This window comes from Orbicella faveolata, unplaced genomic scaffold (genome assembly GCF_042242905.1).
Source record: "Orbicella faveolata isolate gen_17 unplaced genomic scaffold, um_ofav_v1 contig_24, whole genome shotgun sequence".
Lineage (NCBI taxonomy): Eukaryota > Metazoa > Cnidaria > Anthozoa > Scleractinia > Merulinidae > Orbicella > Orbicella faveolata.
In genome coordinates this window covers 19,320,735-19,338,723 of record NW_028301552.1, presented here as the reverse complement: position 1 = coordinate 19,338,723, position 17,989 = coordinate 19,320,735, and the positions used below count along the sequence as shown (strand labels likewise).

Here is a 17,989-nt window from a genome sequence, read left to right as displayed (position 1 = left end):
GCAGTGAACACAAGCTGAAGTTACCAGGCAATTAGCAGCAAAAATATCCCGACGAGGTGTATCGAGTATATCTTTCTAAAAGAAAAAAAAGTTGACATTGACAATTATGTCAAACGCTAAACGGTAGTTACTGTAAATTAATTAATTAATGCTAAAAATATGTTGTGTGTTCGTCAGTTTGGTTTGTATGAAAACGCAGTATGCAATTCCCATTATCGTGTTTTTTTTTTTAATGGGCAAAGCTTTGCTTGAGTCTTGCGAGATTTCGTCTAATTGTATGATTTAAACGTAATTGAAACATGCTTTAATCTGTACTTGAATTTATTTCTAAGATTTAGATCTAGCGGACGTGTGCACAGCCAAGAAAGAGTGGACGAAGGCGTCGTTGAAGGAAATGAAGCCGTCCCTGGAGAAGTGGATGGGACCAAGGCTATCAAATGCTCGCCCAAAGATGCTTATTGCAAAAGGAGGCATGCTTTTGAAGAACATGTCACTGAATTGGAAAGTGACAAACCTACTCGTACTTTCCAAAATGTACCTGACAAGGAAATCGAAGAGCAACGTCCGTCGACAAGTGCAGATCTGCATGTCATCGCCAGTCGCCTACCTGTTAATTTAGAAAGTGTTAGAAACATTGATGAAGAAAAACCAACTACGTCCAAAGAACTTGAAAGGAAAGAAGTCGAGAGCGACTCGGCTGACGATGTCGTCGTTCTTGGTTCACAGCCTGTCCCTGATCATGAGGAGGGAAAAGAAGACCATGCTGCAGCCAGCAGATCCGATGAGACCCATAGTGATGGCCCCGTGCAACAGGACGAGATAGACAAAGACGTCGACGGAAATGTAGTCGTTCTTTAAGCATTCGAACTCGCGTTCAACTTTTGGTAAACAAAATAGGATTAGTCCGTTAATTTTTCGTTTGATGGCTGCAGCAATAACTTTTTCTTGCTTCTCTTTTATCAATTCTTATAAATAGCGTGTTTTAAAAGGTTACGCATCAAAGGGGCATTCACTCGTTTAAGGAGAAGGCCGGTTTATTTAGGGTGAAACAGATTGCAACAGAGAAAGGGAATGAGAAGTAGAGCACTGTTAGAGATTAAAATTCCATCACCGGTTTAAATTTAATAATGAGTTACAATGTCGTTGCTGGTGAATAACTCCTCTACGTGAACGCCTTGCGTGAAAATGACTGTGTTGATCTTGGTTTGGTACCTCTCGGGTTGTAAAATAACACCTCTAGCCATAATTTCAAAAAGTTTAATTAACATGGTAGTTCAAATGAGTGGAGCGCAATTTGGTCTGAAATCATACGCGTGATTTTAAAGTCGACTCCGCTTTCGTATCTCGTTTCTTATTAGCTCTAAATATCTTATGCAACGATTTTGTCTGAGCTTTCTTAATATCCTTTACTGAGAAATTTTTCAATGGGATGCATTTAAGCCATTTTCCTTGGCAGCCAGGGAACCATTTTGCTTCTAACTGACATTAACTTTTTGCTAGCAGCCTGTTTAGTAATAATTAGGTACTTTTGCTGACAAGTTTAAAGAAACTAGATCGAGATGCTGGCTATGTACGTAATTTGTTAACACTGTAATCTTCACATATCTGCAAGGACCATATTTTCCAACCATAATTATTTCCTTCGCATATCTTACCGTCCACGTGACTTAAAACTAAAATGATTTTTAATTAATCATCTTTGGAGCTCAAAGCTTCAAGCTGAGTCATAGCAGAAATAGCTTTATAAGTATGCAATAAATTTTATTTTTTAATTTTTTTGTTCATCCTTTTTTGCATAAAAAGGTCTTGAGAGAGGTAAACCAAATTTGAAAGGAGTACACTGTCATACGTGTTGATCATATTTTCATATTGATTATATTTTAATAGAAGTTTTGCCAACCCCTTCTCTTCGGCTCTTATTTTCAAAACAATTCAAAGTAATTATAAGTTAGGCGAGTACTGCCAAAGTATACTAACTAATTGTGCCTATCATTGGTAACTTATTGGTTTGGTTTTGGTTTAACGACGCTTAATTTAAAAGCGCTCTATGCAATGCAGGGAAGTACAGATCAGCGGTTCCAGCATTGTACATAAGTTTCGGGTTATCACATATTCTGATTATTTAATGAAGTTCTGATTACAAAGCAAACACTAGTACTTTCAGCTTTTCCTTATGAACATGTCCCGCACGAATGCAAAATAAGCAATACGCGGGTGTCACTGAATCAAGATATAACCCATGACTTTGATGTGCCTATCTCCACACGGGCCACTTTTTGTTGAGTCTTTTGTACCAAACCCAATGAAAGAGTCACAGGTGTTGCAGTCGTTTTCGTTGTTACCAAGAATACCGATTCTTGCCTTGGGATAGCCACAGTATGCATTAAAGCCCTCCCTGTTACAGTGGAGCTGCAAGGTATCTTTTGAACCAAGTAGCGCTTTCCACCCGTTGCGGCCCAGTGATGTGGCGCGGAACTGCCCGTCAGCGATGAGTGAGTACAGCGAGTCAGCCTTTTTGTTAATCGAGATAAAATTGGTGGTTTCCTCTCCAGGGATCTTCATGCCAATACAGATCTTGGAGAACGACATGTTCCAGTAGGTTGGTAGCTTGGCCTCTTGCATGTCAAAACCAGTCTTCCCTCCTTCAGTATTATGGGTCTTTTTGTTGCTCCAAAGGCTTGAATCATAGTGGAAGGTTTCCTATGTAGAAAAATGGGAAGCAAGAACATTCAAGTTTACTCATAGTTCTCCACAGCATTACAGCGCGTAAGGATTTAGATATTAGCAAATATACTGAAAAAAAGGTTTAAGAACATTGAAAATCTTAAACGTTTAGATGTGGGTAAAGTTGCAAATGGACAATACGTTGCCTCAGCAACGTCAGAATCCAAAGACAACTGTCATATCCGATAAGATATAAACAGCTGCTTAAAGTTTTAACTTATAGGAGTAAACCCATTTTCAAAATTTGAAAGGAAAGCCATGTTCTCCTCCATGCTTGTAAATCTGGGAGCTAATTGCAAAACTAAGTGTTAAAATTATTTTATATATTCAATTTGCAATCGTATTCTATGCTTAATACTTTGTGCGATGATGTGCTCAATTTGATGCACACACCCAATTTGACGTGAATAGCAGATTTGCACATTGTCGTCATTTGACTACAACTACCAGAATTACCCGAATTCCTTTCGTTTTTTCTTTATTATTAAAATTTTGAAGCCCCAGTGGAGTTTAAATAACAATGTCCAAATTAGCAGAAGAAACAGGAAAAGTGAAGGATTCCGGTAGCTGTAGTCAAATGATGCTGTCATGCAAATCACCCATTAGCAAAGGAATTAATGAACCCTTTTCAGACCTAGGGGGAATGGGTGTGGTGGAAGAGGCGGAGTGCCCGCGCTGACTGTAACTGTTAATAGGTTTTTCAATATTTGTTATGTCAAGCTCTCACTAAAACTTGATTTGCCTGGAAACAACTCGGTATGACATGTTAAATCCGTCGGAACTTGATGCTTTCATGGTAACCACATTTTGTCAGGCTGGGCTTTCCAAATTTGCAAAACAAACAATAAAATATCCCATCTCTACCTTATTACCGTCAATTTTCATAACCAGCGTCCATCCGCTACCTCCACATGCACCAAGATCATTAGCCATGTGACAGTAGACATCAAGTTCAATTGATGATCCCAGCTTTAGTGGGTAGGCTTTATTACCCGAAGATCTAAAAACACGAGAGAACAACTCGAATAGCTTTCATCTAACAGTTGGAAATTGCGAATTAGTTTGATATTAACACTTAATGACTGGTCCCGAGGGGAACAGTGAATTTTTTTTCCCGAGAATCTCGATGTTTCCCGAGACATTGACAAATAACGTGCAACAGTGGTCAACATTTCGCGGGTAACAGTGTACTGTTTCCCGTTTGACGTTATAGTTTTCGCAATGTTGCCCGCTCATGCATTTGGCGGGAAACAGTTTCATTGTTAGATGCCATGTGACCATAAACTAGCCAATGAATGGGCGCGCTGTAGCGGGAAACACGCCAGCTATATAACAATAATTGTTGTATGTAACTGCATCGTCGAGTTTTTCACTGTACCCCGCCAGTATACATACTGAGGCATGGATCACAGCTTTCCATTGATTAAATTCAAAATGAGGACCTGTTCTTACAGGTTCAGGTCAAGTAGCTCCTTGCAGGATCCGGCCACAGCTGAGGAACAAAAAGTACACACTGTCAACAACTGATCGTTATTTAGTGTGCAATTATTATTTAGGAAGAGAATGACTAAAAATTGAACCATCTGAATCCTTTATCAAATTTAGAACCGCATTCACCTCTGTTCAAGACAAATGTTAATAAGAGAAACTGACCCAACATAGCCTAGAAAAAGAGCTCGCTAATTTCATGAGGAAAAGCACGCGGTCCCAAGAAATAACTTTTCCATTAAAGAATACGTTTTAGGCTCAAACACTCTGGAACATGTCACGGCGACTTGTTGCGTTTGAAGAACCAGAGTTGGTTACCCTGTGCACGGTTATATGCAGAAAAACTCCGCATTCCTGTAAGGACACCAAAATGGCCACCCTGCTTGATTTTTGCAGGGCATGTCACGGTCAGTAAACTCGTACTGTGTAATACTAAGACGTGATTGCATATGATAAGACATGTGGCGAACATGTGAGCATGTAAGCAGGCCATGCGAGCTCGTCTTTGCGCTGGGTCTTTCTTTGACTTCTTCCCATTCAGTCGCCGTGGGCTTCGCTATTTTGTGCTCTCAGCGTTGGATATTGATGAATATGAACGCTTCGATGGTAGCCTTTATCGAAATCTGAGGGAATTGTCCTCGAACACGACTTTGAATCGCCTTGGCTTTGGAATGTTAATTGTGGGAAACCAGGTATTTTTTGAATGGATTTGTTGATTAGTTCCTGTCGCGACAGATACATGTAGCTCAGTCTTTATACGTCAAATATTGTTTGGAATCGGCGGGAAAAGATCCATAAGAGTATGCCTGAACCAAGGAACGGCAAATTATGTAAATACTGTCTGCTATATTCATCAGGGGAAATACTCGAATCAGTCGCACGGAGTTTGTTTACGCGGACGATAAACGAGCACACTCGTACGATTGCAAATGTTTGCCTATATTTGTGCTTCCAGCTTAGAATAATGTATATAAAATATATTTTTTCAAATTAACCATTACGCTTAAACATTACCTGTCTACGGAAACTGGCGCTGTCACTCAACGAATCAACAAATCATAGTTATTACAGGGACCTCTTAAACTTGCATGGACGTTGATTTTAGCAATAGAGGTTGAGAGTCAGCTATAGTGAAACCATTTATTTAAGGTATATATATTAAAGTGACGGCGTCAATCGCACTCTCATAATCTTTGATTACTACTATATTACTACTAGTACCAGACATAAAGTCACAACATGAACAGACACGCAGAGTGAAGCAGATAAGTTCTGGCGATTCTTACCCTTACACTTTAATCAACCCTGACACGATTATAAGATATTTTGTAACTAATCTTAATAAACACGAACACAGCATCAGGGGCGGGCATCTCGTTTATTGATACCCGCTCTCCAATACCAGATATAAAGTCACAACATGACGATTCTTCTGGCGATTCTTACACTTATGTGTGCTGATTCTCTTTCAGCGAATACGTCACTGCAGCGCGAACCTGCTGCATTTTCGTTTGTGTTCGAGTACATGCTTAGATTTTCTCTTCGTTACATGTCGCCGTAACATGTCCTCTGGTGGGACCGGATGTTTAGTTATGTTATGATAGTTATGGATTAAATCACACCTGAACATTTGTTTCCATCTCCAATATATCCCGCCTTGCAAGTACAGTTAAAGGATCCTAGGGTGTTTGTACAATTTGCGTTCACGTGACAATCGTTCGTGTCGTTATCACATTCATTGATATCTAGGTAATAAAAAAGTGAAACAGACGAATTTAGTTTCAAACGTCATCAAGGGGAACAGCAGGAAGATGTGCATCTATCTTAACAGTTATGAGTATAACAGAATTTCTTGCAATGTTCTTGAAGTGTTCATGGATAGTTCCAGGTTTGCGTAAAAGAGATAAGCGTGCAGACTACTTGAATCAATGTCTCCAAGGGCCTGGAGCGGATACATGATCTTAGAGAAGGGGGTTAGCAAATAAATAAGCCTCGATTGTACTGCGCATGTTCTGTTGTAAAGTACCCAGCAAGCGGTAGAGCACGAAAGAAGTGTAGGGGAAACACGAGACGTGGTCGAGTGTTTCTCCCTTATTCTTGAGTGCCCAAGCCTCCATGCAGCTATGTTTAATGTAGACAAATAGCTCGTTTCCATTACGTTGGTCTGAGTTATAGAAGACGTTTACATTGGGTCAAATTCGTCAAAATGCCCTGCGCAAAATATTTGAAATTCAGCTTACCGTGCATTTGCACTCTGATAAAGCACGCTGTTTCAAGCAATCCGAGCGCGTTATGTCAGAACATTATTGTAAAATTTACTAATATCACGTGCAATAATAATTAGACTTTGCTGCCGTTAGCTATACCTTTTTCGCAATGTTCTCCTGTGAAGCCCATCTGACACACACAGAGGTATTTCTTGCCTGTAAATCCAGTCAAGCAGGTTGCATTATGAATACAAGGATTACTGGAACAAAAATTCTAAAAGCAGGAAGGTAAAGGAAGAAACTCATTGATGATATCTTCATCGATAACAGTAAAAGTAGTCGAGAATATCCTCTGCTCATACTTAGCCAATTTTATTTACTCGTAAATTATAAGCAGAAACCACAAAAAACCAAAACAGACAAATTGAAGCAAGCAAACAAACAAACAAACTCCGTGATTCGTTAGCTACTGAGTAATACTGAGCTCTATTCGTTTTTGTGTGGGATATCTGATCACGCACTCGTGTCTTGAATATGTTCAAGAAAAAAAAGAAAACTTCACGTTCAAAGTGCTAGTTCATATCTTATAAAGACCTTGGTGCTACTCGATAAATATAATAATAATAATAATAATAATAATAATAATAATAATAATAATAATAATAATAACAATAATAATAATACTAATTCGCCAACTTAGTCTGAATTTACCAGCTCGCTGCCTCTGTATTTATAACCGTTACGTGGTTTAAGATCATCAGGATGTTGAATGTGGTCAGAGTCACTCAACTGACATAAAACTTTGTCGTTTATTGCTGGACCAATGTTTATCGATATACATCTACTTTCTATGGTACATCGCCCTTTGCAAGAGGCACGCATTTCCAAGCTTAAAGAAATATTCTTGATCACGTGGCCATGCAGAGCATATCCATTAACTGGTGAGCTAAACTTGAGCTGTCGGCAGAGATCTGTGGATAACTAGAATTAAAAAGAAAATAGAAAATAAAATAAAATGAATAAAATGAAAACGTGCTAATGCTTGTTGTCCGGGTTTCACAAATGGTAAGGAAATACATGAAGGAATATTTTGGCGAGACTTTCTGTCTCGATCGCTTGCCTCGCTAGAAAGATAAGTGATTTAAATAGATGGCTCCAGTTATCAATGGAAATCCCACTCAGTAAAGAAACTGTTTTATGATCCAGGCTTTATTACGTAACTGAAAAAATTACTTCATTGTGATTGGCTGAGAGAAGGCCAACTTATCATTAATTTTCAATTTGTACTGCAAATTAACGCGCGCACTTTCGTGATTTTCCCAGTCATATAATAAATGAGTAATCGTAAAAGTGCGAGGGTAATTAAGGATTGACAGTACTCGTGATTTTTGAATAGGGTTGAGGGCCACCTCATAAACGTAGCCAACGCTTGTTTTCCTTTTTTTCGAGCGATTTTACTTAATGGCTTTAATTACGCACCTCATTTTTAATAAAAATGTCAAGTTACGTGATATATCAATTACTACAACTTGACATAACTGTCAAATATATTCAAGTTGTTTTAAAATTTAATTATTTAGATAGTAGTGTTTATTTTAGTGGCAATTAATTTAAACGTGTCCGCTGTCCGTCCTTAGAAGCCCATCTTAGGGAAAATTGTGAGCAATGGAGAGAACCGATTCATACCGCATGTTCCTTTCTGGAGAGGAATACGTCCTGCTTTAAAGTTACTTCAATTTCATTTCTTTGAGGTTTCAATCATAAAAAAAGTTTAGTTCCATAAAAACACAAACAATTACATATGTTCTGCTTTAGGAGATCTGCCGTTTTGATTAGCTGTCTCAAGAGAGATTTGACCGAAGAAAAAGAAAACTAAAATCTGCCTTCAAACGCTTCCCCGCTGGCTCTTCAGGAAGCAGGTTTAACTCGAAAGACATTATGAGGCCTTCAACTAGATTTTACTTGGATAAGGGACATTTAATCTAAGGGGCTACCTAGTTTACTCACCTTGGTTCGCAAGTGCAATAAGTCGAAACCAAGTTTCACATAAAGCAAACACGAACAACGATTGCAGCGTCAGGCACGAACTGCGTTTCATCGATAGACTTTCTTTGAGCAGGATAGTAGAAAGTACTTGTTGAAAGTAAAGGGAGTTTTTAAACTGTTCGTTGTTTTTTCTCAGAAACAGCTCGCCAAGTCCTAACGACAGTTTATTCTGGCTCTAATTTATTTGGTCATAACAATTTAAAGTCAGCCTCTGCTTATTACTACACAGAAATTGAGCAATATTTAACTAAAACCACCTGTTATTTGATGTCTGTCCTTCCTATTGGTTCACGTTTTATCTGCTATCAGCTCATAACAGACATCTTACCTCACACGTATAACAGCCGTGCAATCTACCTGAGAGCTTGAGATAACAAATAAGGCTTTAGATGGGCAGTATCCGCCCCAACGTCGAAATCCTTACCGTTCTATATGGCATTCTTGTTCTCTTTCACACACAAAGTGGAAATATTATACACCCTATTCTCTTGAGTGTACTCTTGAAATACTTCAATCAGCCGTTAACTGCGTGTCCATCAGGCCCCCCTTTATAGCAATTTTGTGAAACAGTAAACAAGTTTTACGAGGTTGCTATAAGGGGGCCTGACGGACTGCCTCTATAGAATCGTTTGATTTCACGTTTGAAACGCTTAGATGGGCTTATTTTGCGTCGTTTCCATATTGATGCCCCGCTATAAGCGATAAAAGACTTCTTTTCGGTAAATTGTACGTAATTGTATTTGTACGGATAGTAAATAAATATTGCCAACACTTCGGGTAAGTCCTTTCATTATTTTAAAAATTAGGATCATTTCAAGCCTTTTTCGGCCGCGGGGAAAGATTGTACCAATGCAGCCTATCAGCTTGTCAAGGACTGGCACTGGCTTCATAACGAGACCTTGTAATGACCCTGACAAACATTTTTGTGCAGTTTTTGTTATTCAGCGAAACGTTAAGCACATCCCAAATGGAACAACAGCTGTCAAAAGATGGTTGAATTTAGAGATTGGTAGAGCAGAGAGCGGTGTTTTTGCTTATAAATGGTCTAATGCGCCTGAAATCACCTATAGCTGAGGACTATGTGCTTAGTCTAAGAGAAGTGAGCATCAATAGACAGGCCCAATAATTTGGCTTCATCAATCGGCTCTTGATCGAATTTCCATCGTTCTCCGGTTACATCTTCCCTGCATGCACTGCCCATAAATTTGATCACACTGCTGCCACACGTTAAATTATCAAAAAAGCCTCTGAATACAATGAAATAAAACGGCAGAGACGACAAACTAACAAAACAAAGAAACAAAACAAACAAAACAACAACCCGATCCCGGGTTTCTCCCCCTGTCCATATACGATATAAACACAAAAAATAGTTCCATGTCTTCATTACTAGGGCTCTTTAGGGCCTCATTACCACATATGTGTTAGTATTATCAGGATCCCCTCGATCCTGTTCCAAACCCTAATCTAGAGTCAAAAGTACCACCGTCGTTTTCATTGGTACCAAGTACGCCGATTCTTGCTTTGAAATGCGCGGCGCTGCTTCCAACTACGTTAGACCCTTCCTGGCTCCAATGGCTTTGTAAGGAGGCCTCGGAACCAATGAGTGTTCTCCAAGTGCGACAATGATCGATCCACGTTATTTCCCGTCGGCAATCACTGAGTACAGGGAGCTGGCATGCTTGTTGATGACATGAACGTGATCTGTTGACGAATCTCGTGCCGAAACAAATCTTAGTGAAAGTAGTGTTCCAGTAGGTCGATAGCTTGGCCTCGTATAAATCAAACCGAGCCTCTCCACACACAATATTAAAGGTATCGTTGTTGATCCAAAGACTGGAATAACAGTAAACTGTTGACTGTATGTGCGAAAATGAGAAACAAAACAAGACGGAGAGAAATTAAAAACAAAACCAAAACAACACACACACACACACACGCACACACACACACACACACACACACACACACACACACACACACACACACACAAACAAAACAACAAAACAAACAAACAAACAAGAACAAAAACACAAATAAATCATCATCATCAAAAAAAAAAAAAAAAAAAAAAAACTAGTTGGCATATTCGGTACCCTGGTTCTTTTGTATTGCAGCTATAATGTCAAAGACCTAACCATCAGTTCTCAATTCTACATAGAACTATGTTGAAATGTTGACCTGAATTTCGCAAAGACAACACCGTTAAAGCTAATTGGCATTACCCAATTTCGAAATCTAACCGGGAAATAAGAAATAACAACAAACCAGTTTTTTTTTTTTTTTTTTTTTTTTTATAACAGGTACGTTAATCATGGAACTCAGATGGTGGAAGACGTGTGTTTTGATCTTAACAATATTGACTCTTATGAATTACTTGCAAAACACATACAGAAGACGAACGTTCTGGAATGGGCCGGTATATGTCATTCTGTACCACTCAATGAAACTCTAATCGTAATCCAGATTAAATAGCCTTAAATCTATCCTTTAAAACTGACAGCGGCCTTTTTGATGTAGCTAAAAGGGCAAGACAGTCAAAACAGTCGAATCCACTGTATTTACACGGCAACAATCCTGCTAGTGAAAACCTTCGCTAAGAAACTTTGGGAAGAAGCTCGGGGAAGAGACTTTCCCAAGTTCTCAAAAGTATCCATTTCAATTCCTTCCGAAGAACGAAAAAAGACAGATGAAATTGCAGCAGGCATGTCAGGAAATGTTTTAACGAAATAATTGAATGTGAATAAGTGCCGATTAATTTAGTTGAATTTTACCGATTTTGCTTTCACTACACAACCAACCACAATCAGAAGTTACGAGGCACGGGAGCGTTGGTCAGCCAGGCCCTAAGTTACAGTAGAATGGATAAAGGTACACCAAGTAATATCTAACAAGCGCCAAACTCGGACACATAATCCCAATAACTTCTAATTAGGAAAAACAGGAAAAGTGTACTCCCGACCAAATGCAGTGGGGCTACCTTCGGGGTTCTAAGGTTATCATATAAACAACAAGATGAAAGATAAATTAGATAACACTATTTGCACAACACTAGAACAACAAAATAAATAAATAAATAAATAAATAAATAAATAAATAAATAAATAAACCTTATACGAAGTTGAGGGTGGCAAGGCTGACCGTAGAATGTCACAAGTTTCTCAACCGTCTTTTTTTTTTTTTTCTACAAACGTACTAACCATAAGCCTTCGTGCACTATCAGGCCGGACCTTATTCCGGTTTCTGTAGCGTGAAGCGACTAGGAGTATTTCTACTTCCCCTTGGAAGGGATGGTAGTCCATTGCAGGGTTACCCCCAGCATTAAATTCGTGGGCACCCATTTATACACCTAGGTGGAGAGGGGCAATACTAGTGTGAGTGTTAAGTGTCTTGCCCAAGAACTCAACGCAATGTTCCCAGCCAGGGCCCGAACATGGGCCGCTCGATCCAGAGACGAGCGCACTAACCATGAGGCCATTGTGCCTCCCTCAATGTCATTAGAAAGTGACTTTAAATCGAGCGTTTTGTTATTCCTGCTGCAATTTCATCTGTCTTTATTTGTCTTTCAAGAAAAAAAAAAAAAAAAAAAACGAGATGAGAATTTGTCAAAGTTTTAAGGCGAAGAATACATTTAAGTCCCACTTAAAGTTTGAATGTAGATCACATGATCAAGCGCGCCTCATATCATGGCTATACACGCGGTGCAAGATGTAGCTAGATATGTGTTTCTGTCATTCATACTTGGAGGTAAGGTTTCTTTCTTCCTCGCCTTTATCCACGTATTATTAGGTTTCTCTTTCTTGCTCAGTAGTTCTGCCATTCCCTTTTTGCTATAATATTCTGCGATCATCCAGAACTGTCTTATGAAATTTGCTGTTCAAAAAAAGGGGCTAGGTGCAGTCAATTAATGGTATGTCAATGGCGACCCTCAAAGAGCAGGCATTACTAAGGATGTGCTATGTTAAGAAGAGGTAAAAAGTAATGAATTGAGATCTTGAAAGTTGACGATTGTACGTTGGTGCTGGCAGGGTTTGCATTGCACATGACCATAAAACGTTTTGGTTATTTTAAAACCGTACGTCTTGACTAAAAAAAAAGTCCAGATAGGTCTATAGCATGCTTGCACATATACATTTTAAGCGATAGAGCACCTTTTCCGTGTTTACATGGCTTCATCTAAACACGAGGATGGTTGGGAGAATTTGAGAGAGCTATGTCTCGCGTTTGCTTAACTTTCGAGAATTCTCTCAGTCCCCCTCTCCCCCCACCCCCTCCTCTCGAGTGTTATTTCTCAAAAATACGCGCGAATTTAAAACGTCACAACCGTGTTTCCATACTCTCAACTAAACACGCCTATCGACCAATGAGAGCGCGCGGAGTAGCTCAGTTATTTTATAAATATGCATACAGCAGTTTCGAGAAATTTCCAACAAAAGGTAACAGTCGAAAGGAATAACGGGTAGTGTTTACCAATGCATGATCGACGTTTACGGTGTTTTAACCTGACAGCTAGGGGGCGGGGGGGGGGGGGGAGGGAATTAACAATGAACACTTTGTGGTTGCGATTTCTCTTGCCCTCTACATTGAAACACCTTTTCGTTCGATATTAAACGATTGTAAACAACGTTTACCTCCATAGTACCTTTCGGAATCCACCTGTATGCTTTTACACTTCTTGAAAGCAACCTTTCTCGGAGCGACTGTATATCAAGTACATTGGAATCGAACCTCGATTTTACGATCGTCGAATTAGAGATCGATACTCCACATTTAACGATCAACATTCTGTGTCCCTGCAAAAGTTACAGTAAATTGAGCAGAATCCCGATTTAACAATATTCGGTTCAACGATATTCCCGGCATAATGATGGAAATCTGGCGACCCCAAGCATAAAGCTTTTCCCGTTACAGCAATATAATTAATATCACATACTGTAAAAGAGTGGCAAACAGCTATCAAACGCTGCACTAACTGTGAATGGACATGATGTTATTTTTTCGGCTGTTACATTTGTCATTCATTTCTGTAAATAAAATACATTTAGTACAGGAATCATGTTGCGGAAACTTATTGATTTGATTGATTACACTTGCAATTAAAATTTTATTATTGATCATATCCTGATATCATTAGTTGATGATATCGCGATTTCACGATATGATTTTGTTGTCCCCTTGCCATATCGTAAAACTGGGGTTCCACTGAACGTAGATAACATGCGTATACGAGTTTCACTGAATCAAGATGTATCCGATGGCTTTGATGGTCTTGTCTCCATTATCTGCTGTCCCCATGGCCGCATTGCCACAAGTGTTGGTGTCGGCTGGGTAACCTCCACTACCAAACCCGATTCTAGAATCACAAGTACCACAGTCATCTTCATTGTTACTGATCAAACCGATTCTTGCTTTGGCATTGACCTCGAAGTTAGCTACTGCGTTGAACCCTTCCCTGTTGCAATAGCTTTGCAAAGATGCTGCCGAACCAATACGTTCTTTCCAAGTATCACGACCTAGTGAGGTAGCACGGTACTGCCCGTCAGCAATTAGTGAGTAGAGGGAGTTGGCATGCTTGTTGATAACAATGAACTTGATTTTCTGGCCGATTTTCATACCAAGACAGATCTTGGAGAAGGATGTATTCCAGTAGGTCGGTATCTTGGTCTCTTGCAAGTCAAAACCAGTCTCTCCTCCTTTCGGGTTGAAGGTTTCCCTGTTGCTCCAAAGACTGGAATCGTAGTGGAAAGTCATCTATGCACAAAAGTGATAGAGTACCAGCATTTAGTAAAAATATATAAACCCTCGCGAGTACATGTCATCTAAAAGCTCCACGGTGGGAGGGTATCCCCCCAGTCATGAGAAGGGTTTACGCCTTTGTAAGATTCTATGGGACGATTGCCCTTTAACAAGATTGCTTTCAAAAACTTTTAAAACTTAAGTTTTATTAATATTATTTAGCTTCTAGTTTCATACTGAGCGACTTCTTAGGTTTTGATTTGCTATGCTATGTTATGTGATGTGTTATAACGCTACGTTACGTTACGTTATGTTACAGGAAGCTACGCTTTGTTAGACGTTGTTTTTAATCAATCTAATACATCTGTATTTCTAAGTAAAATAAACAATAACGATTATAACTCTACCTTATCGCCATCAATTTTCATGACCAGCGTCCATCCGCTACCTTCGCATGCCCCAAGGTCATTAGTCATGTGGCAGTAAACATCAAGTTCAAGTGATGATCCCAGCTTCAGTGGGTAAGCCTTATTACCTGTAGATCTAAGGAGTTACGACAGATTTGTAACTATTCGAACAGCTTTCTTTAGACAGAGGGAAATTGAAAATCAATTACAAGTGTTGTGTGTAATGATATCGTTCAGTTACATTTAACTTGGTAGGTATAACAAGACTATCAATGCATTGACTTAAAACGGTAAAGCTTTCAATGACAAACCCTTAAACTCGCACTTATCACTAACGCAAACTAATGGCTTATACTGACTATGCATTTTGAATCAGCTACGGATCATGGCAGATATCACATGCCATCATTTTAGAAGTTAACCCTCAATCTGTGGCAAACTGCTGTTAGAAGACGAATCTCCTCTACAATTAGCGTTAATTAGTTAAGTGTTGCCCCCTTTTCAAGTTAGCAGCGGAAGATGGATGGATTCAATTTTTTTGTTTTATGCTAGTGCTTGAAGATGTGTACGGTAAGTATGAAATTCAGTTTGTTTCATTTTGTTTTTGTTTGGTCCTATTAGTCGTTTCTGGCTAAATGTAGGTTTATATTTTGTTTCGATGTTGCTGCTGCTGCGGGTGTGGATCGAGACCACAGCTTTCCGAACTACTAAACTTCAACAAGAGGACCTGTTCTTACAAGTTCATGCCAAACAGCTCCTTGCAGGATCCAGCCACCGCTAAGGAATAAAAATCACACACTGTCAAGAACTGTCCGTTATTTAATGTAAAATTATTCTTAGGAAGAGAATGGCTCTAAAACGAAACAGATGAATCACTTGCAAAATTAAGAACAGCATTCAAACCCTTAATATTACATGTAACAAAGAGAATGGGACTAAATTAATATAACCCAGAAAAAGGGTGAGCTAACGTCACGAGGAAAGGCACGTTGTCCCATAAAGATGTGGACTAGGCCCAAACATGCCAGGGAACCTTTTGTGAGGGACCTGTGGCCATGTTACCGATAAACAGGGAAAACTTGCGCACACACAAGAGATGATGTAAGGATAGGTTGCAATCACAAATACTCTCTTGTGTTTCAGGGGACAAGCCTTCGCATAAGCAACCTGCTACATTTTTTTTCCCAGGAACGCATGTGCTCCAACATGCTGTTTCATTGATCTGATTCCTAAGTTAGGTTATGATGATTAAACATTAAATTCTACCTGAACATTTGCGTCCATCTCCAGTATATCCCGCGTTACAAGCGCAATAGAAGGATCCAAAGGTGTTTGTACAGTTTGCGTTCAGGTGACAGTCATTTGTACCGTCTTTGCATTCATTGATATCTAGGTAGTGAGCAAGTGAACGAGGATAAAATGAATTATAATTTTAACACAATCCAATTCAAATCTCACCAAGGGAACAGCAACACATAAAACCTCGTACGTTTAACGTTATGATTTTCGCAGGCCTTTCTGTATGATTTATTAGGAGAGTTCCAGACCGTCACAGCTAGCGATTAAGCAAGCTCCTTGAATCAACCCATCCTTCACCATTTTAAACTTAATTTACCCAGTACATGCATCTTCAGTGCCGTTACATAGTTTCACCTTTTTCGCATTGTTCCCCAATGAAACCCGTCTGACACACACAGAGGTATTTCTTGTCTGTAAATCCATTCAGACAGGCCGCATTATGAGTACAAGGACTACTGGAGCAGGCATTCTGAAGGCAGAAAAGGAATTGGTGTGATCTCAATTACTAATAACAGTCGAAGCAATCTGCAATCCCCGTTTTTATACTTTGTCAATTTCATTTGCTTTATCCGTCTTGTCTGTGAACGTTGTTGTAAATGATTCGGTAAGACTGAGTTAAGCGCCTTGAATTCTTTTATAATCAAAAGACAAACAAAACAACAAACAAAGAAAATAAACAGCACGATTCGTATCCTAAATCTAAACCTAAACCTAAATATAGTTTTGTCGGCAACATCCACGAGGACAACACGTCAACTCTAAAACGAAAATAAAAGAAAAAAACCACTAAAAATACAAGATGGTAATAAAAGCTAATTGAAATCCTGAGCTGTCTTCTCTGCGAGAGATACCTGGCTATACACAGAGCTGCAGTTTGGGTAAGGTACATGGTGCTAAACGAAGCAAGCGAGCCCCCAAAAATGCAAACAAGCCAACAAAGAAACAAACAAACAAAGAAACAAACAAGGAAAAAAAAACAAACAGGCAGACAGACAAATAGACAAGGAAACAAACATAGAGACAGAAATAACGATAACTGAGTCTGAATTTCTTACCTCAGTGCCTCTGTACGTAAAACCGTCACGTGGCTTAACATCATCAGGATGTTGAATGTCGTCAGAGTTACTCAACTGACATAAGACTTTGTCGTTTATTGGTGGACCGATGTTGATTGACACACAGTTACTTTCTATCGTACATCGCCCTTTGCAAGAGTCACGCATTCCTGTGTTTAAAGATATATTCTTAATCACGTGGCCATGCAGGGCATATCCATCGACTGGTGTGGTAAACTTGAGATGTCGGCAGAGATCTGTGGATAAACAGAATAAGACCAAAATCAAGAACAAAATAAGATTTTACTATAAAACATTGCAAAAAAAAAAAAAAAAAAATGGAAAAACTGAAAACAATCTGTTTTAAAAATTAATGACGACGTCTGCTCCACGTCACTATATGTATCTAGCCAACTAGGTAAATAAACACGGTATAAATTAAAATATAAACTAACAATTTCTAAGAGACACGAATGCAAAGAAAAAATGATAAAAAATACCAGATAAAAAAATGCAATAAAATATTAGCACGAAAAACTCTCGTAAAACGATTTGCAGGAATTGAATGGTTCTGTCACACAGGGTTATAATTCAGTACCTTAATGAAAAAAATCTCAAAACTAAACAATAAATAGATAATAACGTCGACGTTGGGCGAACTTCGAAAGGCCATTCATGTTTAAACCAAAACAGTTTCAAGTGTTTTGCATTTTATCGCAATGTTTTGTAGTTCAATTATTAAGCAAATGTCTTCTTCTGAGAACAAAATTAGAAAACGGAATATTGTGAAATGCTAATGTTAATGTTGTTGTATAATTGTCAATTTAAAATTCAAACCATATGTTAATTTCTAGAAGTTTTTGCTTTCTTCTCTCCATGAGAGCTTGCCCGCAAGCTACAAAGAAAGTAAGCGTGTGTCATTCAGAATCGGTCAAACAAGCTTTAAGTGAGTTGATTTAGTCTGCCCATTTTGAAGCCGGTCGCTTCGTTTAACAGTGTTTAAAGTAAACTAAGAGGATCAATTTTT

The 17,989-nt window shown here is 38.9% G+C and overlaps 4 protein-coding genes across 5 annotated transcripts in view; 1 reads left to right on the top strand and 3 right to left on the bottom strand.

Annotated features, from left to right (window-relative positions):
* The window catches only part of LOC110045593 (MAM and LDL-receptor class A domain-containing protein 2-like), a 66,812-nt gene extending 65,040 nt beyond the window's left edge, over positions 1-1,772 (top strand). For both annotated transcript variants that reach the window (XM_089291127.1, XM_089291126.1), the window contains exon 55: positions 333-1,772. In XM_089291127.1, the coding sequence (XP_089147253.1) occupies positions 333-858 (526 nt within the window). In that variant the 3' untranslated portion in view covers positions 859-1,772. The remainder of the gene's footprint in view (positions 1-332) is intronic.
* Positions 1,243-6,641, bottom strand: LOC110045612 (putative skeletal organic matrix protein 5). The gene is made up of 5 exons (XM_020751210.2): positions 6,579-6,641; positions 5,835-5,957; positions 4,177-4,216; positions 3,589-3,724; positions 1,243-2,700 (listed from the first exon to the last, which is right to left on the bottom strand). Exons 1-5 carry the CDS (start codon positions 6,607-6,609, stop codon positions 2,218-2,220), a joined length of 813 nt encoding a protein of 270 aa, XP_020606869.2. The 5' UTR covers positions 6,610-6,641; the 3' UTR covers positions 1,243-2,217.
* A 474-nt stretch (positions 6,642-7,115) lies between these two features.
* LOC149110779 (uncharacterized) lies at positions 7,116-8,644 on the bottom strand. Its single transcript, XM_089291266.1, has 2 exons — positions 8,427-8,644; positions 7,116-7,390 (listed from the first exon to the last, which is right to left on the bottom strand). The coding sequence occupies exons 1-2, from the start codon at positions 8,515-8,517 to the stop codon at positions 7,116-7,118; spliced, it is 366 nt and encodes a 121-aa protein (XP_089147392.1). The 5' UTR covers positions 8,518-8,644.
* Positions 8,645-13,572: 4,928 nt separating this feature from the next.
* On the bottom strand, positions 13,573-17,444 carry LOC110045614 (uncharacterized). The gene is made up of 6 exons (XM_089291209.1): positions 16,963-17,444; positions 16,262-16,376; positions 15,875-15,997; positions 15,346-15,385; positions 14,609-14,744; positions 13,573-14,216 (listed from the first exon to the last, which is right to left on the bottom strand). The coding sequence occupies exons 1-6, from the start codon at positions 17,128-17,130 to the stop codon at positions 13,698-13,700; spliced, it is 1,101 nt and encodes a 366-aa protein (XP_089147335.1). The 5' UTR covers positions 17,131-17,444; the 3' UTR covers positions 13,573-13,697.
* Positions 17,445-17,989: the final 545 nt, after the last annotated feature.